Below are 27,615 nucleotides of genomic sequence, written 5' to 3'. Positions count from 1 at the left end.
GCGTTTCCTACTATCCCATGGTGACAAGACATATTACACATTCGAGTAAACAATACAAAAAGTCAAAATAAGAAGGCACAGATAATGAATAAATAAGAGCAATGAATAAATTAAAGAATACAACTTCATGCCAATGAACTATGTTGGAATTTTATTAGTTTGCATCAGTCAAAATAAACTTATACATCAGAATTCTCAATTGCCACAGATGAAAAATAATAAAACCTCAACACCTAACTTTACTAACATAAACAACAAAATACTTCCTCTGACCAGAACATTGCAAGCTAGTGCGAAAGAGAGAATGCAAATGAAAATTAGAAAGGGGTCATAATGTGGAGCCCTTTCAACACACATCTTCCTGACTATAATCCTGGCACAAAATCAAATCCCACCTCCTTACTGAACCTAGATAATTGCAGACAGGGGTCTGATAAGCCCCTGTAATGGAACTCTGTCAATCAGTTCATGCCATATAGCCCCCCCCTCTTCTCTCTCTCTCCTGGGTGTTTGCTCAAATTGAATGAAGAAATCCAGGAGCCGCTGACATTTAGGGCTACTGCTCTGCTGATTGTGAGAAGAATGTTCCGGTTTAATTTCATTAACGGGGAAAGTAAAAGCAAATTTGCCGTATGAAAAGCAATTACGGCGCTGCTGACTGGAGCTTTTATGCTCGCGAAAGGTCCTCCTTCTCATTGTCTTTCAGAGTGCCAAAGACTCGCCTCAATTTATCGCCGGGGTATTTATTATGCAAGCAAAACAGAAGTCAGACTGGGTAATTATTTCCCTTCTGTGATCCAAAGATTCGAGAATTCCGCAACTAGAGTAGTTTATGTTTTGGGTAACTTTTCCACTTTGAAAATTGCAATCTAATATAATTTTGGAAAATATGATTCAGGCAGTGGAGGGAAATCAATGGTGGCCTTTTTCTCCACAGCTTCAGTCCAAAGTTCCCTGCTGCTTGAGTGCCATGGCTTGTTCTCCCCTTTCATCCCATGGACATGCCCCCTCCGAGCTTGGAGAATAGTCTGACTGCAGGGTAGAGGTTGCGTGCTTCTCACCTGGATTTATAGAAGAGGTGCAATTTTGAAAGGTCTTCTCTGTAGATTCAAACATGCTGCCATCAAAATCTATTAGTGAAGGAACATCTCAACAACTCAAAGTTCCCATTATGTTGTGATGGGGGAAATATTGATATTTTAAGAAATCAATAATGATATCAACTTAGAGTGTGTTCATGTCAGGGTTACATTTATGCTTATGTAAAATCCTAAATGGCTAAAATGAGGTAAAACGCCTCAAGTTCATGTCCTTGTGATTCACATTTTTAAACCTTAATCAAAGGTTCGTGCTCTTCTGAGTGCTTTAGTTTTGTCTTCGCTTGAGCACCAATAACTTGTGGAAACACAGAGTCGACTTTGGCTTTATGCAATAAAACGGCAGCTGGATACTTCTAATGGGCGAAAAAAAAAAAGGACCCAAGGCCCGAGGAGAAACCCTCGGGGGCAGACACTGCCAGGTTGTTTATCTCCACACGGAGCCCCTCGCCGCTCCTGTCTCATTAGTAACGCAAGGGAGTGTCACAGCGGGGCTAGCTGGCTAAAAGAAGTTGACCTTGCTCACAAGTGGAACCATTCTTCCAACTTGCACTTAGTCAAATGAGGACTTTGAAGATTATTCCAGACTTTTTCTACTTTTATCCACACAGAAAAATCTGGAGGATTTATGTATTTAGACTGCAACCCCCCCACTTCCTTATATGCACAGCTAATGTTGATTAAAGACAGGAAAAAAAGATGGAGTGGAATTGTGACAAGTTTTTTTTGTGCTTTCTGAAACACTGAGATGAGAATTCAAAGCGCTTCATGGGAGAATGATAAAATGGGGACAGCGTGGTTTTTGACAGTTGATAAAATGAGATGCGGAAAGGCCACGGCAAAGACAAACCTCTCGAAAAAGAAACCAAAATTAATTTAGATTGTTTTTGGTTTTTTCTTGGCATATTTTATATTGCTTTTATATTAATGTTGCAACTAAACAATCGCAGCGAGCTATGTTATCAACTTTTATTTATTCTTTTAAATGTGTAAAAATGCTTTTCAGGTAGTTACAGTCAAGGTTCCTTATTAATCTCATGTACTCACCAAATCTAATCAGTAGTCAAGTTGGAGTAGCGGAAGGAGGCTTTTACTATAATTCACAATCAAAGAACTGGTTTGTTGTATGTGTTTGAAGCTTAGAGGAAGATTTCCTTGTAAAGCTCTAGAGGGAAAAAAAAAACAACAACTGTGTTGCTCCTGTACCATTTCCAAATTAAAAATGTTTCCGCCCTGACCATCCTCTCATCCCCCATGTATGAAGAGGGATTAAGTTGGCACAAAAGACTCTAACAATAGCTCACCTAAGTTAAACCACTTTTTTTTTTTTTTTTTATCACATAACTGTTATTGTTGTCTGATGACATTTTTTGAAAAGAACGTTTGATCATAGATGCACGAATAATAATAAATTGAGCCCATCCCACAAAGATGATTTTTTTAGTGTGGGCTGTGCTAAAAACAAACAAACAAACAATAATAATAAAAAAAAAAACTATTGTGTATAATGATGGCTCATGAGTTTGGCTTCCTTCAAAGCGAGCCAAGGTTAATTCTGTCAGTCTCGCCTGTGCTTTTCCTGCTATGACAAATCAAAATGTCTGCAGGGAAGCAGATCTCAGCTGAATTTATATTGGATATTGCTGAAACCACGGTTTAGCTCGTGAGTCGTAAAAACAAACAAAAAAAAGTCAAATTCGCACATTACATTCAAATACATGGAATTAAATTGAGCGCCTTCCAGATTGGTTGATGGATAAAAAATAAATAATAAAAAAATTACAAATAAAAATAATACAAAATAATATAAATATAAACAGATAACAATGAAATAGAAGATTGAGTTCTTCCCCCTTTGGTTTGCCGAAAATCTGCATAATATCCATCCGGCTCAACTGCACCTTCCACCGTCTCCCAGCTAAAAAGACACAGAAACGATTATCTTTGCTCAGCGATATCAGTACCCCGACTCCAGTTTAAACTCATTTGAAAAAGCTCATACATCATATTTCACTCAGCAGCATACAAAACAGATTATTACCACACCAGCTGAACCATGAGTGGGAAACCCACCAGTAAGCAAGCTTTGTCTGAGACAAGCTTAACCCCGCAAGGTCACACACCAAGGACCCGTCTTGTCACTTGTGGATATCCTAATCGTGAAATTGTATAGCAAGTTCTTATGAATAAGAAATGACGCCTTCATAAAAGATTTAGTCGGGCGGATACTATACTAAGATTTTGGTTTTTGACATTTTACCATGTACAGTAGCGTCGTCGACCTAATCCCGGAGGAAACTGAGGCCATTTTGTTTATTTGTATTTGTTCTGCACAAAAAGCAATATGTTGGTCGCCCAGCATAAAGTGATGAGATGTGGATGCGTTGTTTTGTTTTGCCTAGATATTATATATTTGGCTATAATGTATTTATTTTAACGCACCCGGGGAATATATTGAATTCTTTGTTTGGGTCACATTCAATATTGTCTTTGCACAATACATACACAAATAAATTCCTGAATAAATAACAATGATGAGTTTCCCTATCCATTCAACAATCAAACCATCCAATTATTCTCAGCAAATCTCCATTTTAACACTTAATACAATTATACTTTCACAAATTAATGAAAGTATTCAATTTACAGTATTTTTATCTTCTATATTAAGCAAGAGCTTTACCATATTAATTATAGCCATGAAACGAATTGAATACTAAACAAAGCCTTCAGCTGAAGCATAAATTTGATTTACAATGGATATGTCTCGACTCCAACCAATTCGACACATCTTAAGAGACCCCAATATTTTTATTAATCTGAGTAGATTCGGCCATGAATTACATTTTGTGATAGTCAGCAGGAATTCGGTGACCCTGATGGTTGGTGGTCATGTTCATTCAACACCTCACTTGCAAAAAAAACTCCTTGCAGACCATAAACAACATTGGTGGCTGATGTTGCCATACCTTCAGGGTCCACTAAAATCCAGTCACTTGGAAGGGGATGAAGAAGCTCTTTTTAATGGTCGCTGGAGACCAGCAGTATATTTACCATAATCCCGAGCCTGAGGGAGCATCAACTTCTAATCACCTCCATCTTCCCTCCTTAATGCAGATAGAGATCAGTGCCTATTATGCACCTCATAAAGCAGAAAGCTTTAAGATGATTGTCGCTTGAAATGGAAAAGTTGATTGGAAATGGAGGTAAATTACTTTGCGTGTTCTTTTGTGTCTTGGTTTGCGGATAAAAGTTAGCAACTGTTGCTACATGAAGCAGTTTTTGATGGGTCGTGTCAGTTCCCATTGATATTTAATAATACACATTTTGTAAAATTGTGAAGGTAAATTCAAGGCAAAGAAAAATCTCCCCAAAAAAAGTTTCTCTAGTTAAATAATAATTGGGTAGGGTTCTAGGGGGTAGGTTGTTGGTCCACCATATTGGCAGATTAAGCAAATTAATCCTTCTTTATGCTTAATCCCTTTCCTTATCATACGATTATGAAAATACAGATCCCTCCTTTCTCTCAGATATTAAATTGCTGGCGGAATATAGCTCCTGGCTTGAAGAGGAAAAGAAAGCAAAGCAAAAGAAAAAATAGCCCTCAGTTGTGTTTCAAGTGCTCTGTATTTTGGATTTCGTTGAGTAATTTATAATTCTACTCAGTTTCTGGCCCGGGCTTTGATATTTGAAAGTTGACACGAATTAAAATATAATATTTAAGCATTGGATTTTGAGTGTAGTTCTTCTACAGAGATGACTTTTACTGGACACGTCAAATCTTTTGCTATTTGTCTTGGGTTGAATCAGCCGCTAATTACCCATGAAAGCAAACCAGACAACTGCACTAACTGCTATGAGGAGCAAGCTACATGAAAATACTGCATCATTAGCACATTATCCCAGATTCCAAATGTCACTCAGCCACAAAGGAGACAATGAAACCGACTTTAAGCAAAAGCCAAGCTCTTCTTCAGATGCATCAGCGATCAAGCCACGGCGGGAAGGTGAATCCTCGCTTTTATTTTATGCGGAGGGGTAGGAAAGGTTGTTGGTATAAATGTGTAAATTCCAAAAAGTATTTCCAGATATCTGACACATCCACCCACGGCTCTTTTAATCTTGTTAAACTAAACAAATGCAGACTTGGATGGTGGCAACAGATGAAGCTGCGGCAGACGTGGTCGTGTCAATATCGCTCATCAAACAGGATCCGATCAAAGACCTGCCTGTGCCCATACAAGCCGGGGGATTAAAGTAGAACCACCTCCCAGGAAAAAAAAAAAAAAAAACATAATATATATACCGACACAGATATCCAGTTCATGTAAGTTGTAAAAATTCTTTCATGTCATACCCAAGATGGCATTGCATGAAAATGAAATCCACACCTTGCCATAAATAACATCCAAAAAGGGCTTTTAAACATCAGGTATTATTTCCTCTCGACAATGCAGAGTGTGAAACAATCATTTCACTAAATATACTTTCACAAAAGGCCCCTTTGCATTAAAACAGCAGGCCTACATGAATACCAATCAACCCGCAATGATTTTAGAGTGCTGGAATGAAAACTCCACAGGGAGATGAAATATCAGCCCACGAGCAGTAATAACTGCGGAATCCTGAGGATGAAAGATTATTAGGCATAAAAATGACTCCACCCTAAGACTCGAACAAGCACAGCGTGATGTACATAAACGCGTAAACCTGTTTGTCGCCTTTCTATAATGGAATATGCGAAACATAAACCTTAGTGTTTATATTTTTCAATTATGTGACAGATGAGGATAAAACCCTCACTTCAATTCATTAATCTGTCAGCGGTCTTTTTTATGCAAGATGTACAACCTTTCCGAGGGAGGTAATGAGCAGCCATTTAGTAAAGTTATAAAATGAGTACAAAAAAAAATATGTTTCCTAAGGGAGAACTTCAGTGCTTGAGAATGAACCATAAGAGGTACGGGATAATCTCTTTTAGGTGGTTTCATATTCACATGAATGAGCCATATAAAGTGCCATTTTGCTGAATAAGTGTCATTTGCATCTCAGGGAAGTAAAATGCATAATAAGTTTTTTTTTTTGCAAAGTGACCTCTGTCCGTACTTCTTAAATTTCGACCTATTTTAATTTGAATAATTTAAAAAAGTATCTTATCACAAAATATTGCCGTTTGAGAATCAGTTTTTTTTTGCAAAGTGACCTCTGTCCGTGCTTCCTAAATTTAGAATATTTTAATTTGAATAATTTAAAAATGTATCTTTTCGCAAAATATCGCCCTGTTTGAGAATCTTATAGCGAGATGCATACATTTTTAATTTTTTTTCTATTTTTGCAAAGTGACCTCTATCCATGCTTCCTAAATTTCAACCTACTTTAATTTAAATAATTTAAAAATCAGATCTTTTCACAAAATCTCCCCGTTTGAGAATCTGCTAGCGAGATGCATGCAGACAAATAAATCGTATTGCCGTTGCCTCTCAACACTTCCACAGAAGAGCAACATTTCCTCATCAAAGTCACTTCCTCTTTCCACTTCTGTCAAGGAAAACCCAGTGGGAAGCTCTGGAAGAACAGTGGCAGATCTCAAGTAAAGACCCAAGCTGCCACCTGGCTTTCAGAATAAAAGGCATTGTCTGGCCGATGCTATTGTCATATCGGAAAGGAAAAACAATTTCTTTGTTTTGGATAAAAGGAGAATATGCTAACGAGGGTTCAAAAGTTGCCTGTACTTCAGGGAGTGTTTTTAAACATGAACCTATTAGGATAAATGTCGTAGAACAATCGCTTCCTCCGATGAGTCTATTATGTGTTTTGTGACGCTGTTGAATGAATGAAAACAAAAGCACCTTTTTGTCAATATCATTTCCTTCTTGACTCTCTTCACTGAACTTTGAAAACTATGCCGGGAAATGGAAACTCTTCAATGTGACTCTAAAGTAAAATCCAAGGGAGGAATATTTTTTTCCTCAATCTACTCGCCGATCTGTTTTTACCTCGCCCAGCGACTTCAATCAGAATGTTAGCCCTAAGCCCTTTGATTGCACCTACAAAAGTTGATGGTCTCCTAGCTTGTAAGCTGCCTATCAGATAATAAGCAGGTCTGCCACAGCAGCCAGAGTGCAACAATGAAGGCGTAGCTGCTGTTGTCACCAGACGTCCGGCATGTCTTTTCCTGCCCTGTCTTAGCGTTCTCTCCAGGGAAATCTCCCAAGAGCAGCTGTCCTTATCAATGTGCCAGCTCTCCGCTCACTGCCTACCTGGGTCGCATTCTCCATGACAGTAGCACAGAGGTAGCGCTAATCTGCCAAGACTTCAGCAAAATTAAATCGCCAAGCGGGCCACTGGGTGAAAGGCAATGGGGAAAGATTTGCCGCTCACTGTGAGATGGCATCAATATGCTTTGCATCTGCCACAGACTACATTTGCAAGCTTAATTTGCCGTGTTTTATAAGGCACACCGGATTATAAAGCGCACCTTCAATGAATGGCCCATTTTAAAACTTTGTTCATATATAAGGCGCACCGGATTATAAGGCGCACTGTCAACTTTTGAGAAAATTGTAGGTTTTTTGTTGCGCCTTATAGTGCGGAAAATACGGTACTCCTAAAGATTAATTATACCGAAATGATAAGGATCTTATAAGACACATGAGGAGAATAAAAACAGTACATCAAATGAGCCAGACTTCAATTCGAAAATCTGGTTATAAGGCACTTTGTTGATTTTTGTTTTTGAAAAAAGAAAAAAAATTGTGCTGTTTTTAATTTAGAAAAATAACAATATGGCGAGGAGCAGGCTAACTAGTTGGCATGACATCAGTTAAACCCCCCCACAATTCCTCCTGTGACACTTCGTTAGCCTCGGATCCCGACGTCCGACTGACACCGACCACACACATATAAGTACGAGATTAATCAGCAAAGTGGTTCTACTAAACGACACCATGTTGTGGGATGTTATACTTTGTCATCACTGGGGGTGCTTGTGCCATTTTCAAGCTCTTTCCGAATCCTTTGGTTACGCTGCCGGGCTGTTGTTAAACCTCCAGCAGTGCCCGTCTAAAGCATGAGTGGTTCACAGTCAAAACATTTATTACATATAAATCCTTTTTCTCTTCAGCTGAGCTACCTTGGGAGGGCTAAAGGACAGAGAAGACAGGAATCGGGTTTATACAGTTTGCCACAGACAGTAGGCAGGAAAATAGTTGAGGGAGAGAGAGAACCTGAAATTTGTTGTCTCTTATTAGCTCTTATTGCTAGAATTGGTGATTGCATGCCACGGTTAGTCAAGATTCAAAACATATACTGTATTTTCCGGACTATAAGGCGCACCTAAAAACGACAGTGCGCCTTATAGTCCGGTGCGCCTTTATATATGGACCAAATTCCTAAATTTAAACTGGCCCGAAGCATTGTGTCATGAAATCAATCATAAGTGGCCTGCTGAAGACTATGAATCATGAATCAAAAAGACTATGGATCATTTTTTTGTGATCTGAAGCGTCTGAAGTTGAAATAAAAAAAATAAAATGGAGAATGATTTGATTTGGATTCAAAATCTGACATGATGCATTAATGGTGCGCCTTATAGTCCGGTGCGCCTTATAGTCCGGAAAATACGGCATTCAAATGTTCTACACTTCACGAAAAAGCGTGCCCAGCATGGAGCGCACACGTTGGTTACCAAATACGATTTTCGTCCGGGAGCCACCTTGTAGCATATGAACTAAGTGAGGCTCTGGTTACATATAAATACAGTATTAATAGTGGTGATTCATTATTCAAGTGCAACCTGTAGGAGACATAACATGAGCCCACCTATTTGCGACACACAACACCTTGACATTTGAAAAATCTTCAAGCCAGTATAGAATATCATCAAACCAGTCTTTTTATGAGCTCCACTGGGAATTGTATCAACAGCAGCATGTATGGCTCTAAATATTATTCTGGTTCCGCCGAGCTATCGGACCTTTCACGTCCGGAGCCTCTGAGTCTGGACATGCAGGCTGAAGGCCAAAGTGCCTCTTTGTGATACACACATTGTTTTTTTTTTTTTTTTTTTGCATGCAGAGTGCATTCCTCATCTATATACACAGAACTCAATATCACCTCACGGTACATTTAAAAAATGATCGATTTTCATCGTTTCATCAGAACATGATTCTGTTCATCGCTACACTGAGGAACAGCTTTAAGGAGGTGGGGGGGGGGGAATCCTTAATCACTCGAGCTTGTGTTTGTTCTTAATAGGCTCGGCTTGAAAGGCAATGATCTGAAGACGTGTTTCATGAATGCGCCGCACGTCGTCGTTTAACATCAATGAAACTATGCTTTGGTAATTGTTAGCCATCTGTTTTTCCAACTTGACTCGTGTTCCTTTCTTTGTACGGCACCAAGATTTGCAATATAATGGGCCGAGCAGCTTCCAGGGAAAATACCTCAGAAAAATTTTTGCTCAGTCCCTACTTAGCGCTTGGTTATATGTAATTATATGGGTGGAATGCCAATGCCATTTTTCCTTTAGTGTCCTGCACGGCCGCACAACGGGAAGCAAAATAAAGCTGCGTGGCTTGTTCTGTAGCTCGCCTCAGATGACTTAATCAGGCCATAAAGAAGGCCTCACTTACCGAAGCTGTGTTGCCCCTGTGCTCTGCATTTTATCAGCCCTAGGGAAAGGTGAAATATGCTCCCTCGGAAGGTAACGTGCCCTATCTCTGTCTAAGAAGTGACAAATTTATCGCAGCCATCGACTATTTACAATCCGTCTCGAGGTATGATGATCCGGACTGTTTTATTTAAGCTGCAGAGTAACGGCCATGTTGGTAAAACCGTCGTGGTGAGTTGGCACAAAAATCAAAAGTAGACGAAAAATAAAAAGAAAGTACAACCTCATTTGTCTATAGCAACTTTGAAATAGTTTTCACTCATTTACAAATAGAATCACGTCCAACTAATCAGCCAATATCGTTTAATGACCCTAATTAGGATGCATTCTAAACTACTACTTTAGATTACTTGTAAAATATTCATTTGCTAATCTATCGGAGACAGATACAACTAAAAACAATACAATCTAATTTGTACTTGATAAATAATAAATTAGCCGTGCCGTTTCGTACACCTGCCGATTTATTTAACTTCTGCTTCCTCTCTTCTAGCTCACTATAAACCCTCAATTTTCATCTTCCTCTCACTCTTCCTCGCCACTCACTTCAGTGCCTTTTTGAGTGGAGTGACAGTCTTTACAATGTGTCACTGTGAATCGACCTCACATTTAATATTTCAATAAAAAGTCAAAGCGCCGAGTGGTGAAGGGTCCTGAGGATTGACTTGTCGTTAGTTCCATATTTTGGTCTCTTTAAAAGCACAGATTTTTTTTCAATATTATTTTTAACTGTATTCCGTATTTATAATAATGTTTACTTATAGAGGTTTCGTATTTTGTAGAATTGAATAGGAAGGCTGTTGTCGAATCACAAAACCCTTCAACCTTGATTTCATTGCTGCAAAGATGACCTATGAGCAACTTTTCTCCGCGTGACCACGTTATTTGAAAAAGCAGAACTCATTTTTCAGCAAGTGAAAAGCAAAATAGCAAATTCAAGACCTCTACTACGCCGTGACCCAACATTGTAAACACTTCCCGTCTTTGCACTGAGAAAAGCAAAAATAGACTATTGAACATTTTTTTTTTTTTTATTGCATTGTTGTTTGTCATATACGGACAGAAGAAAAGCTGACTTGTAGAAAAGCATGTGTAGGAAAAAGAGGGAGAGACTATTTCTATCCGAACATGGCCTTCAGATTATAGTTGACTTGAACTTTTTTAATTCCTCAGGGGAAATCAGCCCAAAAAATCTTTCAAAAACTCTCCGGTTCGGTACGTCCGCCATTTACTCCCTCGATAAGCAAATCGGACCAAAATTAAGAATCTCCAAAAAACGTTAGGGTCTTTTCCAGCCTTTATCGATTCCGTGATGTGTACAGTATACAGTCATGGTCCGAGTTGTTCTGTTCATTTACTGCAAAGAACTCCTCGCTAAAGACATTTAGTGGGTCTAATGTTTCGACAGAGTGCAGGTGAAAGACAATATCTTTGTCGCCTTGCCTCACTTCATTCAGACGGGAGTTTGATCAATCCTTTGGCTCTGTATGGACTGGGACTGGTGTTACTAGGCGTCACTGCGCTCGTTTGTGTAGACAACCCCCCTCATCCCCTCCCCAAACCAGATCACACCGCAGAGACCCTTAAAAGTAGATAGATCAGTTACTTTACCCCAACCGATTCATCGCTGGGTCAACAAACGATGACATCATCATACGTCGAAATATCAGCTCATCTTGGCACGATCTGTCCACGACCACCTCTTCTGCTTTGCATATTAATCGACGGTGTAATCTGGTTGACGTGGAGCCGAGTGAATCGCGGGGATAACCTGAAGAGTTCATCTGAGCCGGTGTTTATCCGGGCCACGGCACGGGGGTGGCTGCCTGGGTGCCGAACGGGCGAGCTGGAGCTCAACTGGGTGTGTGCATACATGATTTATGTGGCTTACCCTCGGAGGAGGGAGATAGAGACGACCTTCTGAGGAGTCAGAGCCAAAGCGCTCTCCCTATAAATGAAAAGCGTGCTTGATTACTGCAGGAAAGATGATACAATGCAAGAAAGGTTATATTGCTACCTATGATGTGGATGATACATCACTTTAAAAGGTTTACAGTTGCAACATTATCTCTGAACTTCACAGGGATTTTTGCAATTTGCTGATGCAAAAATGTCCCCCGAAGTTCATGAAAGGGTTTGTGATCGCCTCGTTTCTGTTTTCCTTTGCCCTTTGACAAATCAATTCTAAAATCAATAGTGATCTTAATTGGGTTTTTGTTTTTGTTGACCCCTTGTCAAAACAAGGTGAGATTAGGTTTTAGGGAATTCTTGTGGTTTAACCTTTGCACCCAAATTGTAGTCACATGGTTGTGACAGAAAGGCAACAACAAAACGGGGTCAGTAAATTCGTCTTATTGAAGAATCCCCAAATGAATAAAATAAAATAAAAATTACCACCTGGGACAAATTTCATTTTTCACAACCCCTTTGTGTTTCCCTTTGACCATGTTGATGTACATAATTCACGATCTCACGTCCCCCTTTGATTGCAACCTCTACTCCTTCTTAAAGTGAGAATCTAATTTGATGCCAAATCATGTTTCCAAGACCTTTTCACTCTTCCAAATCGACTCATCGTTAATTTATAAGATGGCCTCCCACCGTTAGCACCTGTTCATATTTTCTCGCCGCATTTCAACATATGGTGGCACACATAATCATCCACGCTTCTATCCTGCTTCGTGACATGTAAACGTGTGTGGTAGACATTTTCTGCTTCCTTTCATTTGACTGCCACCCGTACAATTTTCCAAGTATGTAACGTTTCTTTATATACAGCGTTCTGTTTCTCAAACATATCGTACACAACAAAAACAATCTCCAATTAGTCTCATGCAGCCACTGAGGAGTCCGCGGTTCAGAGCAAACTTCTGAAAATGCAAAAATGTGTCACTCAACAGTGTATACATCCATAGGGAACGCTATTTATATTCATCGGAAGCTCCAAACAGTCGGGAAGGGACAAATGTATTGTTTGCACATTTAAATGAGGGTGACTTTCCGCATCCGCCTCATTTGTAAGCAAGGAATTGTTCAGTTCTTGATGTCAGTCACATGTAGTTGAAGGCTCGTGGATTTGACCGTCGCTAAACTTCCACGAGACAATGACAACCGTATCGCTCTCAAATTCCCTTCTACAAGCCATATCAAAGCACCTGCCGTTTTGTAGCCGAAGGTTAAAGGCCCACACAGGGCTACGAGCAAATCATAATGGTCCACGCTCTCTGGCTGACACTTGCAGCCTGGGAGTACTTTAATAAGCTGCTGGCTGACAGACAGAGGCGGAGGAAGTGAGGCGCTCTCGATGGGAACGACACCTTGCACTCCCTGACGGGCGGGCGGTCGGGTTGGGCGGCTGTGTGCTGAAGTTATAATAAGAGGTTCGAAAACCTCTCGGCTGAGGTGATACCATAAAATTCCAAAAAGAGATTGCTGAGATTCATACTCGGATTAGATCTGTTACATTAGCATTTGATGCAGAATACAATTGTTAAGGGTAGATTATATTGAATTCATTCACTGCCAACCCAGTTAATATCTGTCAATAACCGTCAATGGCACTGAATGAGTTCAAATTTGCTGTTAGCCAATGTGCCGTATTTTCCGGACTATAAGGCGCACCGGACTATAAGGCGCACTGTCGGCTTTTGAGAAAATTTTAGGTTTTTAGGTGCGTCTTATAGTCCAGAAAATACGGTATTTGTTATATATTATATAATATTACAATTATCCCATCGCTATGGCGTTTATTGAGATTCTTACAAGTGCTTTCACCAGTAAAATAAAAAAAATAGGCCTGGCCACCTTCTCCGTTGCTTGACGACTCTGTGAAGACAGTTTGTGTGTGACATACTAACATCCAAATGATTTGCCTGTTTATTGAATCGCTGATCTGAAAAAAAGCCAGCAGCTCTTGTGTGTCTCTAACAATGGGAAAACATTTCTGGAAGATGAGATTGCACAGTTGTATGTAAATTAAGTGGAAACAATCCCGGTGCTCAAAGCCTTCCAGTCGTTTTTTTTTCTCTTTCTCCCCGCCATTGTAGAAAATGATTATTAGATGATGATAATAATTTCAAATTGAGACGAGACTCAGTAAATGACACGTTTATTAGCCAGTAAACACACTCAATTACTAATTCTGCCTCCGGGTTTGTCCTCAGATGGGTCTCTGCTTTTCCTCAAGGTGACTAATTTAATTCCCTTGATTTGGCCTGACCTTTGTCAGGATTGTTTTGATGGCAATGATTTCCTGTCCTATTGCTTCCAGCAAGAGGCAACGAAGCAAGTGAAGGGTTCTGGTTTATCTTCGCGGGCCTTAGATGAAATGTGAAGTGAGCTGTAAAGAGATACTGTATGTCACTCGGGTTTACTACCGTATGCAGAAATCCTGGTAGATTGAGAGAAAATGTATTGGAGCTCTGTAAAATGTGCAATGTTGATGGCTTTTGGAGGTCATTTGAAATAGCAAACATATTTCACATGCAACAAGTACGATCTATAAAAAAAAAAAGAGGACGGTGTTTACTGTATTCCGAAGCGTTTACCATCAGTCTCCGACGCAGTCAAATCAAAAGCGCTGTCTGACTTCAACTACCACTATCTCACCAACGTCATCTTATCAGACTCCTACAGAGCTTGTTGACGAGCTGATCATTTGTGTTGGAGTAGTGGGGGGGAAATTATTTCCGCCTTGGGTCCAGGAAGTGGACAAAGTAAATCTAAATACTAACGTCAGTGCCAATAATATTTCATGCGCTTTGCGACACATTCTCCACATCTGTCACAGAAGGCGACATACCTGCATTATTACAGCCTTGCTTATCTTTCTTGCTTTTTAACTGCCAATTCCTTATTCTCTCAACGACGTATAAACCGCTGAGTGAAAGCTGGGTATATTACTTTTTATTGCCCCGCACTGGAAAGTCACCGCGATAGCGCTCTAATCTCGGGACAGGCGGTGATATTCGTTTACATGGCGTAGGGGCTAGCACAGATGACTGATAAGAATAATCTTTTAACAGGGGTGTTGATATCTCGCACTACTGGCCACTGCTACAACAGTTGAGCCTCTCCGTGGGGATATTGATTTTTTATTTTTTTAGTTTGGTCCGACGGAGGCAAGACACCAAGATGAAGAATTACCGTATTTTCTGGACTATAAGGCGCACCTAAATACCTAAAATTTTCTCAAAAGCCGACAGTGCGCCTTATAGTCCGGTGCGCCTTATATATGGACCAAATTCCCAAATTTAAACTGACCCGAAGCATTGTGTCATGAAATCAATCATAAGTGGCCCGCTGAAGACTATGAATCATGAATCAAAAAGACTATGGATCATTATTTTGTGATTATAAAGTAATTTGTTGCGTCTGAAGTTGACATAAAAAAGATAAAATGGAGAATGATTTCATTTGGATTAAAAATCTGACATGATGCATTCATGGTGCACTTTATAGTCCAGTGCACCTTATATAAGGACAAAGTTTTAAAATGGGCCATTCATTGACAGTGCGCCTTGTAGTCCTGTGCGCCTTATAGTCTGGAAAATACGGTACTTAAGACTAGATCACATATCAAGTAATCGCCAGCTAATCCATCATTATTATATCTAGTTTCTAGTGAAATGAGTTAAACAAAATCCATGTTTTCAAATTAAAATAAGTGTAAAACAGAGACAAAATAGGTTAGCAAGACCTTGATGATTATTTACACCTCATTAATTGCAAAGGGACAATATTTCACCCCATCCAGTGATTACACGCCACCTCGACTGTATCCGGGGACCTCGCAGCAGAATCCTGTCGTTTACAACCCATTGTATGTCTTTGCACTTTCTTGCAGGCAATATAGCATGCTCCTAACTGACTCTCTGGGGATAGAGAATGACCCGGGCTCACTAAATATCCAGTGCAGCAGCCCAAAGTAGCCATTTAAGACTGCAATGTAATGTCCCTCCCGGCACTTCATGCCCGGCCAATTAGAGGTCCGAACAGAAGTGCTCAAGCTGAGCGCTGCTTTGGATAGATGATGTCATTGTTTCAGGGAAGTGAGGGGGGTGGGGGGGGGTGAGGCCGTTAGGCTCGGCGTGGATCCCCAAGTGTAACTTTTTGAAATGCAAATTAAAGGCTTTCTCAACACTTTCAGAAAGTAGCAGCCTCTCTTCACATGCCACTGTTGTGTTTTTTTTTTTATTTACTGGACAAAAATAACTGCACAATTCTTTTTGTTTATGCTCCAAAAAATATGGAACATCCTGATGAAAAATGCGGCTTTGGAAGGAGCAATGAGTTGTGTGAGGGGGAAAAAAATGTGTTTGGTGATGAACTGTAACAGTAAGTTTATGTTGCTTCGGGACAGCCTTGGCCTGTGGGCACACTTTGTTATTTTTACGGGTTCACATGAGGACGTCAACACCACCCGAGGCGAGACTCGCTTTCGGTCATCTTTGACTAACAATAGAAAAACTGAAAAATTGACTTTCCCGTTCAAATTCAACTCGGAGTACCGTCGGATTTAGTTAATTTAATCGGAATTTTGTTTTGGTTGAAAGTGGAAAAATGTGTCTGGATTGCGGTGATGGGATTTAATTTGCGGTTAGTCCAGATTTTACTTGGCATAATCCGCTTCTGGAGTGTGCCAGAGAGAAGTCGGGCCAGAACATAATGAGAGGTTGTGTTGTAAACAAACGACCAATCACGGCTGTCATGGCTCGCAGGCTACAGCACTATTCCATTAAGCTGTTAAGCAGCTCATTATCCATTTTCCTTTATATTCCCTCCCGGTGCTTGCCATAATTCAAAAATGTAAATGCGTTGAAAAAAATAATCAGATTAAGAGATTAAACTGACAAAGATTGTACATTAAAACAGTTTTTTTTTTTTTTTCACGATGACAGTGGCATTGTTTTCCCCGAGTCTTGAAAATGGAAGCAACCCGGTGATCCCAGAAAAGCAAAACAATACCCCATAAATTCGGGCTCTCTCGTTTCCATTTGAAATTCTTAACATGGGGATAATGTGGCATAAAATCCTTTATCTGTCTCCTGAAGCTCTTTAATTTCATATTTTCATTTCAACCGGTTGAGGTTGTGGACAGGTCGATGGATGCAATTAGACACGCAAGACTCAGCAGTTGCGCTAATGTGCTTAAATGGATTTTCGTATTTGTTTGAAAGTAACCAATATGCTACAACTAAATCCCGAGACTTGCTTCTTGTGGTCAGCCCGTGTTTCTGTGCAAACGTCCGTGGGTCTGTCAGCTCAGATAAACGTCCTGCTACCAGGACAGGTTTGCTCTTAGGCTAGCTTACCTTCAGGGCGAGATGCACGGCACCTTAACAGAAAATGAATACTGCCTTGTGTCTCTTTGAAAGAGCATTGATTTTTTTTTTTTACTTGGCAAGAACCAAGGTCAACGGAAAGAACAAGCCGGGAGCGCCTTATCGCTTCCAAAATACCAAACCTGTGTGTCAGTCTATTTGTTGACAACAAAATGAAGATATTTGAACTATTTTGTCCTTGTAATTAGAACAAATGAACAACTCCCTTGGCTGCTTGCAAAGTCATAATTTTTACCATGAAATGACCCGCGGAAAGCCGACACGCTCGCTACCTGCGAGACATGAAAAAGTAATTGGCCTAATCATGGCAGGTTACATCGCCTTCCTAATTAATTCTTTCTCAAAAAATGACTTAAACCTGCCTTGAAATACATGGACGGAATTATTACTTACAACAAGAACCAAGACAAAAAGTGGATATTTTGCAAAAGTTTAATTCCAAGTTCCCAAGCTGAATTCAAATGTGTGGAGCATTAATTAAAGAATGTTAACACATTAAGAGTCCAAGGTAGCATAATAGAGTACCATCATTACAGTTTAATGTGTTTTTCAACTCAAAGACCCCAGCGACATATTTGCTTTGGGAAATGTGGTTTCAGTCAATTTCTCATTATCCCAGATAAAACTTAAGGATTGGATTTATACCATAAAAATATAATAATCCCAAAACTTTTCTCACTTTTACAATTTTCGCCATGCCGTTGTAGTCTGAAATAATAATATAACAGAATTCCATTTTTCTAAAATGGGCAGTTATTCTCTCTTAAGCAGCCAGCCCAGGCCTCCTTCCTACGCCAAATGGGGCATGTACTTGGTAATTAGACTTAATTGCATTGTACTGTCACTGATATTTGGATGCATGAGGGAAGTGAGTCTACAGGGAAGTGGTTGTAATTAATGAATTGATTTCCCGGGATGCGGATTGACGGGTTGAGGTCTTGCTATGGGACCGGCTGGTGCGCTGGGTTGGTGACTTGACAAATAAGTTCCAGTGGAAACCCTCCAGGGCGAGAGATTTTGCTTTTCACCGTTGTTTTCCATTGATACAATTAGAAAAGACTAAGTGGATGTTATGAAAAACCAGCTTCACATATTTGGGGCTTTTTTTTTTTGGGTGAGTCAAACCAGCCTCATATTGATCGCCATTGCCCTTTAGTATTGTCGTCAAGATGTCCGCCCCTTCCAAAAAAACACGATCACGCTTTTGCAGGTCCCTCTGCATACATTTCATGTTCTTGTGTGGATTGCGTGCTTGCAATCTGTCCACGCCCGTGTGCACTTCCAGGAGAATGTTGTGATCGTGTTTAGGTGTCGGTTGCCGCAACTGACAGGTCCGGTATTACGAACAGAGCACAGGCAGCTCCCATGAGGCCATGCAAGCTGACCAAGAGGTAGAACAGCTGCCTTCGTGCAAAGCCAACCTTCTTCTTTAGATTTTTACTGGCCCCCTACACATGCATTCAACGCTTAGAAAATATATAAATACATATATATATAAAAATAGATCCTCACAAATGTAATTCTTATCCCTTTAAATTAAATGTTATTTAATTACAAAACGTTTCAATTGGTAATTAGGATCTAAAAAGTAGTAAAAGTAAATCTGTGATTTTTACAGCTCACATATTTCTTGCACATTCCACTATACTGTCCTCTTGCTTTGAGTAAAAATTGAAATTCTCATATTTTGCTTTGTTCCCCAACCGACTGCTGAACACAAAATACAGCTCTTGCTCATTTGTCTGGTATTGTTTGGCCAAGGTATTTGAAAGTCCCACAGGACCATCAGAATGAAAGTTCTACCTGCCATAACTTTGGGGAAATTTCAGAAGTCTTGCACATAGCTTGTTAAAAGGTGAACATGGTGGCTGTCTAGATAAAACACTCTAACCTAGGCATAGATGTTGCAAATTTATCCAAAAAGTTGACTAATAAAACCGATAACTTCCCAAATTTGAATAAGCAGAAAGATGTGAGGAGATATTTTGTGTAGTTTAGTGAAAGCCATATATACCGCCTTTTCTCAGTCCCTGAACGCACCATTCTGCTGCAACGTCATTGTCGCTTACTTGTGGGAAATGTAGGCTTTTTTACATTCACGTCAGTGCATCCTGAGCTGTTTAAAACTACAAATCCCATAACAAATCAAATACCATTGCGGAAGTGTTGCGACAAGCTCCTCACCTGCCTTTTGGTAAACATGTCTCGTGTGGCTAAGAAGCGAAAATTCGATAAAACCCGACAAGACAGCCTTTATTTTGATAGCTATTCCGATGTGACAATACACGAAGAAATGATAGCGGATCATGTACGAACCAATACGTACAGACTGGCCATTCTGAAGAATAGCGAATCGATTCGAGGGAAGGTTGTGCTGGACGTCGGTGCAGGAACCGGCGTTTTAAGCATGTTCTGCATCCAAGCCGGTGCAAAGAAAGTCTACGCCGTTGAAGCGTGTTCCATTGCCGAGCAAGCTGTGAAAATAGTCCAACAGAATAACATGGAGGATAAAATCCAAGTTATACGAGGGACTGTTGAGAGTGTTGAGCTACCGGAGATGGTGGAAGTGATAGTTAGCGAGTGGATGGGTTATGCGCTCCTGCATGAGTCGATGCTCAACTCGGTGCTGTACGCGCGCGACAAGTGGTTAAAAAAGCCCAACGGGATCATTCTGCCCGATAAAGCCGAACTTTTCATCACGCCCATCTGTGAGCCAGTCGTGGAGGACCGCTTACACTTCTGGTACACCGTCAAAGACAATTACGGCGTTGACATGTCATCTATGAGTGACTTTGCCAGGAAATGCATCAAGAACTCCGATATTTCCGTCAGCCCGGTGACCGCCGAGGACGTGTTGTCCCATCCGGCCCGGTTCGCCGAGCTCGACCTGTACACGACCACAGCGGAGCACCTGCGGTCGGTCAAAGGTCACTTCAGGTGCGAGTCTTTTGGCTCGGCTCTCGTCAACGCATTCTGTGTCTACTTCACCGTCTCCTTCCCGAGTCCGGACAAACAGCAAGCGCTCGTTCTCTCGACGTCTCCGTTCAAACCTGAGACTCACTGGAAACAGGCCGTTTTGTACCTGGATGAACCCGTGGATGTGATGCAAGACACACTGGTGACCGGGGAGATCAACATGTACCCATCGGAGGAGAGTGACAGACATGTATGCATCCACCTGGACTACACGATCGGAAAACAGAAAACACACTCCAAGACGTTTTCCATCCCTGACTGGACCGCTGAAACATTGTCGTAGTTTGCCGTACTCTGCAACAATTAAGTTGGTGTGATTGTAGAACAAGTCTTTTATTAGTTGAGGGAATTGTTGGATTTATGAAATATCATTGATATGAATGTGCATGCATTTTTAAATAAAATATATTTAAAAAAGCATTTGATGTTAAAATTATTACCTTTTCTATATTTTTGCACTGCAGAGTCCTCATTTTCACGACACGTTATACAAAAATTAGTATATTCAAATTTTGATCAAATTATATAACGTTTTTGGAACAATTAAAAAAGGTGAAAGGAAATTATTTCAATTTTCAGCAGTGATGACCGGTCTCACAGTCGTCATTGTTTTTAAATTACCAGGTAAACATTTCTAATGTGTATTATGTTCTCGCTTGCGCTATCAATTAAAACCGAACAAATTATTGAACGTGTTTACAAGCATCTTCCCTTTCGATCGCCGCTGAAACCTGACTGGCGATGGCCGTATCTAATCACGGCCACTCATTCATCCATGTATGCTAATGACAGCATGAATAAGCCAATAGGATTCAATTCCCGCAGTCACTTACAGTAAGCAATATTTCTGTCAGCACATCCTAAGCACACAAATTAGAAGCACAGTATTGACAAAAGCTAATTTGGTGGACCAACCTCCCAAGAGGTGGGCTTCATTTCTTCTCGCTAACCGAGGAGACTATTTATCATCATTACCATTAGCAACCGGAACTGACCCGTAGATTCCGTGTCCGTTGCATGGTGCTAGTTTTTTTTCTCGACAGCAATAAAACATTGTTAATTTTGGCCCTGGGCTGCAAATCTCAGCCGTCTTTTCGACGCTATCCGTCTTAAAGCACTGAGGCATGATAACATGGACGGACGCACATCGTAGAACAAGGACGGATCTGCCCTGTGCCTGTTAAGAAACCAAATCACTGGTAGAAGCACGTAAACCATATCAGGGTGGACCTGAGGCGCTCTCATACAATCTACCAAACTGTGCGAGGCCGCTAATCCTTTTTCAATCATGCACTTTTTGGATTATGCTTCCATGTAATTCTTTTCAGGTATTGTTTTATAACATAATATGATATTTCAATTTTGCCAAGTTGCTGCATGAGCTTAGAAGACCATACAGGATTGGATCAACGCTGGAGGTCTGCTTGCAGCAGATTGGAGCCCGGGGTTAGCGCCGGGCTGATCAGCGCAGAGACTGACCTGATTCGCTCCTTCAAGCCATCCCATATTGAAATGGGAAGTGACTTTTTAACATGGGGTCGGTCCCTGAAGGATGCTGGTTTAGCACGCCATTCACCTGGATCACACACAAGGGAATTCAAACACCACAAAGACAATTTCATACCAGCCTTAGTTCAGGGTATCGGTACTTGGTATCGGTATTTTCTTTTGTAGGGAAATTGTCTCTATTAAAAATATTTATTTTTGACACTTGGTATCGATGACGACCCAAATTTTGACCTGTCTGAAAAAATATGGTATCAAACATTCCTTTTATATAACCATGATAGCCTTAATTGGACAAATTCTAAAATCAGTGGCTGGCGTCGTCCTGACAGGAACGCTTTAACCATCAATTTTCAAATAACTATTATGTGATTTGACGAGGGAGAAACTTTATTAGACACGGGTGGGGGTATTTTATTGGCAGTGGGACCTTTAATCCTCTTTAAAGAAAAAATAATTTTTTGGGACACTGGTGGACTCGACCAGCAGTCTAGTAGCTATCACATTATGCAATTGTGTTTAGCTACATTTGAGTCTTTTAAAACGGCCGCCACTTTAGTTAATTTCTTCAAGGCTTAACTCTAGAATAAAAAAAATATTTGAGGAAGCCATGGATTAACATCCCAAAATGCATCGAGTGAACACGTATTTTAGTCTCGACTTAAAGTGTCTCTTTGTTAGCTTGCCGCCGTGCACCTCTCTCTTGTCACAGAGTGAATTAGAAAAAGAGGTTCATGACAGGCAAGCTGCCCTCGGGCTAAGAGGCAGACACAAAGAGAGAGACGGCTGCAAGGAGAGCTGTCTCCGCCGTCCCCACCCTTGACGAGTCCAACAATGATGAAGAAACAGCGATCATGCTTGTGTGCTTTACATCTGCCATATTGCGTTTATTGTGTTGATCCATGACAGGGATTAATTGCTGTCAAAATCCACTTTGCCCCTTATATTCTCCTTTGGATGGCTATATTTGATATTTTTTACACAATGACATGGTTTAATATTGTTGAAAAGTGAACATTTGGCAAGGCTTTGAGGCCTTTTGGCATATTTCGGATTTCCTCCATGATTGAACCTCGGTTACCATTTGATTTTCATTAAGTCTTCATTCAGTATATATTAATCTCAGTGTCCTTTTACTTTCTTAGTAAACAAGTTTGGGTATTTTAGTGAAGAAAAACTGATCATTTTGAAAATATTTCTGTTCAGATGTGAATTCCATCCCCAAAGAATAACTGAAAATGACGACAGGCATATGGAACCAACAAGCAACCTGACATTGAATAAGCCACGCCCCCTAAATGGTTCATAACTCAGGTAAATCTGACTTCTGGCTCATCCCAACATGCAGTAACAATTATGTTTACTAAACCAGTTTAGTTCTTTACATGCAGTGTCTTAATTTTCTTTCGTAACAAAAAGCTTGAGAAACATCTCGTGCATTCTTGCTCCATAAAATGCTGTCTGACTCCTGAGTGATGTTGCAAAAAAAAAAATATGTAAATAAAAAAATAAAAGTAGCACATATTCCTTTTTTTCCTCAACTTGTGACGTGCTGATACCGAGGCATCTTTGATGAATAAAACAAGTGCAGTTCAAGGTGGTGGCTCCCTGGCAGCTGCTGTCTGCAAAGAAATCAACTTGAGCTGTCAAAGGATCCCAATATTGTCTGCATGTGTGCAGCCACTCGGCTCGCTCGCTCTGCGCCTCTGACGCCGAACGCCCCCCCCCCCCCCTCTCCGCCCCCCCCTACCTACCAGAGCGACTTGCAATGTTTGCATCCAGCAGCTTGAACATTTCTGCAAACTTTTAAACAATTGCACAGCTCGTAGGAGAGGTATTTTTTCTAGCATTGTCTCCAAACCGTGGTCGCTGTTTCAGGTGGACTGGAAGCTGTCTCCCATCCGGTGGATCGGACGCAAGCTGGTGGCACCTGCGGTTGACATGTCCCGTCGTAAAGCGGATTTGGGCGGCTGCAACAGGCAGCATGGCCGGCTTTCCAGCGGGCTCTGAGACTAAGGTGAGAGGCATGCACAGCGCATTTCCGTCATGGTGTTGAAACTTTTAATTTGTTCGGGGATGCGCGCCGAATCCGGGATGCGATTTGTGGTCAGGTGACATTTTTAAGACGCACACTGATTAATTCTTTTTTTTTTTTCAAATATGTTTATTAAGATGTGCGCAAATTGTGTTTTATTTTTGCTCTGCCACTGTCAAAGTTTATGCGTTAAATTATGTGGAAATATGTCATTAAGTCAACAAGCACGTTAATTAGGTTTTTTTAGCACGATAATATGTCTGTAGATTTTATATTTTTATATCTTAAAAGCCTAGCTCGACAAGAAAATGTATTGTCAATATGTTGCAATATTGCGTGCCATGACCTCACATTTTACAAGCAATACTTTTTAGCAGCTGTCATTCACTTTCTGAATTAAACGCAACTAATTGCGCTATTTAAATATGCGGCAAAATATATAATCAACCTTTTGATGATTTCGCCCATGCTTAAGTATTTTTTTTTAATCAAAGCAAGTTTAACTGCTCACACTTTGGTAATAGGGTATCCCCAATTTTAGAATACATTGTCGTAATGTTTGCGCGATTATTTTTGCATGCACGTCAAAATTTATTTGGCAAATGTTTTATTCTGTGAGATTACTACATTTACATTTCTCCAATATATCTATTTTTTATTAATATAAGCAATAAAGGCGAACACGCTCCTCATTCTACTTCCTAATATAAGTTTTTTTTAATGTATATATTATTATCGTGTGTGCGTCTTAAAAGAGATTGCGTGCGTGTGGGTGGATGCATGCTTGGGTGGGGATGATGTTTGGCGCGGTGAAGAAGGGCAGGACAAGGAGGCTGGGTGGGGAGGGGGGGAGACCACCCATAGGTGCGCGCGGTGGAGGAGTTGCAAAGCTGAGCGGGCGCCCGGGAGCGCACCATCCTCCTCGCCGCCACATCTCGCATCAGATCCAATAAGTGAAGATTGTGATGGCAAGATCATCTCTTTAGTGCGTGCATGTCCAGAATTGAGGAAAGGCGGGCGCGACCCAAGTTTGTTTTCCGATAGTGCCACCATCGGAGAGTCGATCCGCGCGATGGATGGAGTGACACTTGGAAGGGACTATGATGGACACTTTGGAGCTCGTGTCCAGAAGTGCTCCGGTTTGCATGACGCGCGGTGTTGAGCGAGCCCCCAGGACGGCCATCAGTCATTTGTGTTCATATGACAGGACAATCCTTTCGATCGTCCAAATAGAGCAATGGTGGTGTGTGCAGCGAGACTGACGTGCGAACTCATCACTTTGCTGCGCCTGCAAGAGCGCGTCTTAAAAACGCTTCATTCTTCATTCATGATCATTCCGATGAACTTGTTGATGAGCCCGGGGACCTTGGAGAACATTTGCACGAATGGACTTTCAGCGCTTGTAAGTTCATCCAATTGCTTTGTTTAGTTGAATATTTGTGTGTAAAAGTATTTTCTATAATGTCATTAATAGGATTTGCTTCCAAAAGGTCCAATTTTTTTTTTTTTTTTTTATGGGGGGGGTGCTTTGGTTCGGTACTATATCTCCAAATTTCATTAGTGGCGCCCCCTTGTGGAAGTCATTGCTTTTCCTCATCTATCAAGCATGATTGCATGTCTCCACTGGCATTAAATTTGTCATCATTTGAGCTGCCAGTTATAGTTAGACCTCCCTCGGCCTATTTTAATCAGGTGCTTTAGTTTCCCATTCAAATGCATTATAGGGGCGAGAATGGGGCTGCATGTGCTTGAGGGTACTAGTGAAATAAAATATTGTGAGATCATTCTCAGCACATGAGATGGATGACTGTTGAGGATTGTTACAATCTAAAATGACCTCAAAATTAATTTTCAACTGAGTTGAATTTAGGTAGAAGGCAACACTTTTAATTTGTACTTTAAATATATCCCAATTATATTTCGTTGTGAAATCAAGAGTCGACATGCCACAATTTCACTTTTTTTTAAAAATAACTGTCTCCATTTACAGTTTTTCTCCAGGCGTTAATTATTTTACGTTCGTGGCAAGCAAGTAAAAAAAAGTCCCAAAAAATATCAACGCTCACCGCTTTTCTGTCAAATAATTCATTTCTGCGACTTGCTTTTTACCTACATTTGTTTCTTTTTCTGGCTTCTTCACGGTAGTTCCTGCTTAACGCAAGTGAGCATCTTCCTTACAGCTAAAGTGGACATTTTTGAGTATCCAAGCATGTCACAGTGGCGGCAGAGTAATGTGCATACTGCCTTTTAGGAAAAGTGTTTTTAATTATGCATTAGGTGTTCCTGTGTCGCAAAGAGACGCAGAGTGTGTGTGTGTGGAGGGGGGGGGTGGAGGCGGGGTTTGTCTCGCCCTCTCATAAGGTGCCTCCACGCCACCACTTGTATGTGCCACAGGAGTAACTGACGCCTCAGGGCTCTCGACTCAAACTCGGGGGCAAGAGGCTCCACGTCGCCCCGTCAAAAGTGCTGCCCCTGCACAAACAGAGTGCATGTGTCAGACCGGGCCGGGCCACTCAAGGGAGGACGTCTATGTGTTTAGGATGGGAAAAAAAACGTCACGGATAGAGTGTTGTGGCAGATGGAGGCCAGTGGTGGCAAGTGAAGCGTGTCTTGAGCAGTCACACTTTGATTGCCTTCAAAGTCTTCAGACATGTGCTTGCGCTTGATCCTGTTTGTGAGGAGGCTTGTATGTGGCTTGTAAGTAACTGGACAATGTTGGCTATGGGAATCACATTTGGAAAAGATGTCTAGGGAGGAGGCTGTTTAACCTCGCATTCCATCAACCAGCCAACATCTCATGCACTTAAACAGTCGTCAGCGCCGAAAGCCATTTGCCGACATGATTAAAAGTTCATAAAGCAGCCACTTGTAGGCTTTAAAAAGTAGAAACGTGCCGAGCTGACTTGAAGGCAAGCCCCTCGGCGTGCTTCCATAGGATGTCGTGTTTGCTCCACTCTGCAGGTTTATTCATGAGGAGCACGGTCCGATATTGGCAGGTTATTAGCAGGTAAGATGAGCAGAGCAGACAGAAGCTTCCGTCCTTATCTATCTTTCATCTACCTCCGACTGTCTGCCCTCCTGTCTTTCTGGCCTTCCCTCTGCCCTGTTTCTGCTTTTGTGAAGCACTGGTAGGGAATATGAAACAGTGAGAGGCAGAGAAGATGAAAGTAAAAGAGGCAGGACAGAAGCTGTGTAAGAAATTGCCCTTGAAAGTGCATAAAATGCGTGAAATTAAAAATAAGAAGGTGGGGGGAGACATCCATCGTATCACCGCTTTACCTTAATAAGCCCGCCTTGGTTTGTGCTGAATCCGTCCTTTTGCGACCTGAAGTTGTTTTGAAATGATCGGGCATTACGAATTTGTTTAATTGTGGAATAATATCGCAGAGCTCACAGTTAGTCCATGACTCATAGGTGATGATGTAATGTTCGGCGAGATGTATGTTGCGTGAACATCAATTTGGTAACCCAAAATGTATCATTAGTATATGATTGAGGTTGAAAGCTATGCACACATGCACATTTCCACACATGGAGTCAGCATTCCAGGGAGCTCTTTAGTGTGCCCCTTAACACGGTAATAGTATGTCTCCTAATGGGAGACAGGGAGCCCGGTGCCAAGAGTTCTTCTGGATAATTGGCTGCTTCCTCACCCGCTGACTTCTCGCCCATTCACATTCTCTTATTTTACATTTAAGGGGCCCCTTAACCTCTCAGACCTTTATAACAGTTGGCAACTTGATTTTTTTTGTTCAAATTATACATTACAGTTTTTTTCCATATTCTCCATATTGGTGTTGATGTTATCCTTCATGGTTTTCTGTGCACTTGGTTAATACTCAGATTCCATTCAGCATACTTTGTCTTAGGAAGCTTTTTTTTTTTCTTTTTTTTTTAACCGATACTTGCTACAATTCCCATCACCGTCATTTATTTTATTCCACTGGGAGCCACGTGGTACCGCTCTGTTCTCGGAGCAGAGAAGAA

General features: G+C 40.9%; 2 protein-coding genes across 5 annotated transcripts in view; both read left to right on the top strand.

Moving 5' to 3' along the window:
• The window catches only part of ntng1a (netrin g1a), a 90,914-nt gene that overhangs the window by 24,367 nt on the left and 38,932 nt on the right, over nucleotides 1-27,615 (top strand). For 2 of the 4 annotated variants that reach the window (XM_088363523.1, XM_088363522.1), the window contains exons 1-2: nucleotides 22,798-22,907; nucleotides 23,472-23,610. The gene's annotated coding sequence lies outside the window, so the exon portion shown is untranslated. Of the gene's footprint in view, nucleotides 1-22,797; nucleotides 22,908-23,471; nucleotides 23,611-24,504; nucleotides 25,031-27,615 lie in introns of those variants that run through there. The other 2 variants (XM_088363520.1, XM_088363521.1) reach the window with 2 other exon arrangements.
• prmt6 (protein arginine methyltransferase 6) lies at nucleotides 19,258-20,507 on the top strand. Its single transcript, XM_088363586.1, has one exon. The coding sequence runs from the start codon at nucleotides 19,312-19,314 to the stop codon at nucleotides 20,368-20,370; it is 1,059 nt and encodes a 352-aa protein (XP_088219712.1). The 5' UTR covers nucleotides 19,258-19,311; the 3' UTR covers nucleotides 20,371-20,507.

Source organism: Syngnathus floridae, chromosome 20, assembly GCF_059516105.1.
Source record: "Syngnathus floridae isolate MCC-2025c chromosome 20, RoL_Sflo_1.0, whole genome shotgun sequence".
Classification (NCBI taxonomy): Eukaryota; Metazoa; Chordata; class Actinopteri; order Syngnathiformes; family Syngnathidae; genus Syngnathus; species Syngnathus floridae.
This window is presented reverse-complemented; position numbering and strand designations above follow the sequence as displayed.

Bases quoted from the DNA above. Each gene is read 5' to 3' on its own strand.
- prmt6 (XM_088363586.1), top strand. From the start codon at position 19,312: ATGTCTCGTGTGGCTAAGAAGCGAAAATTCGATAAAACCCGACAAGAC.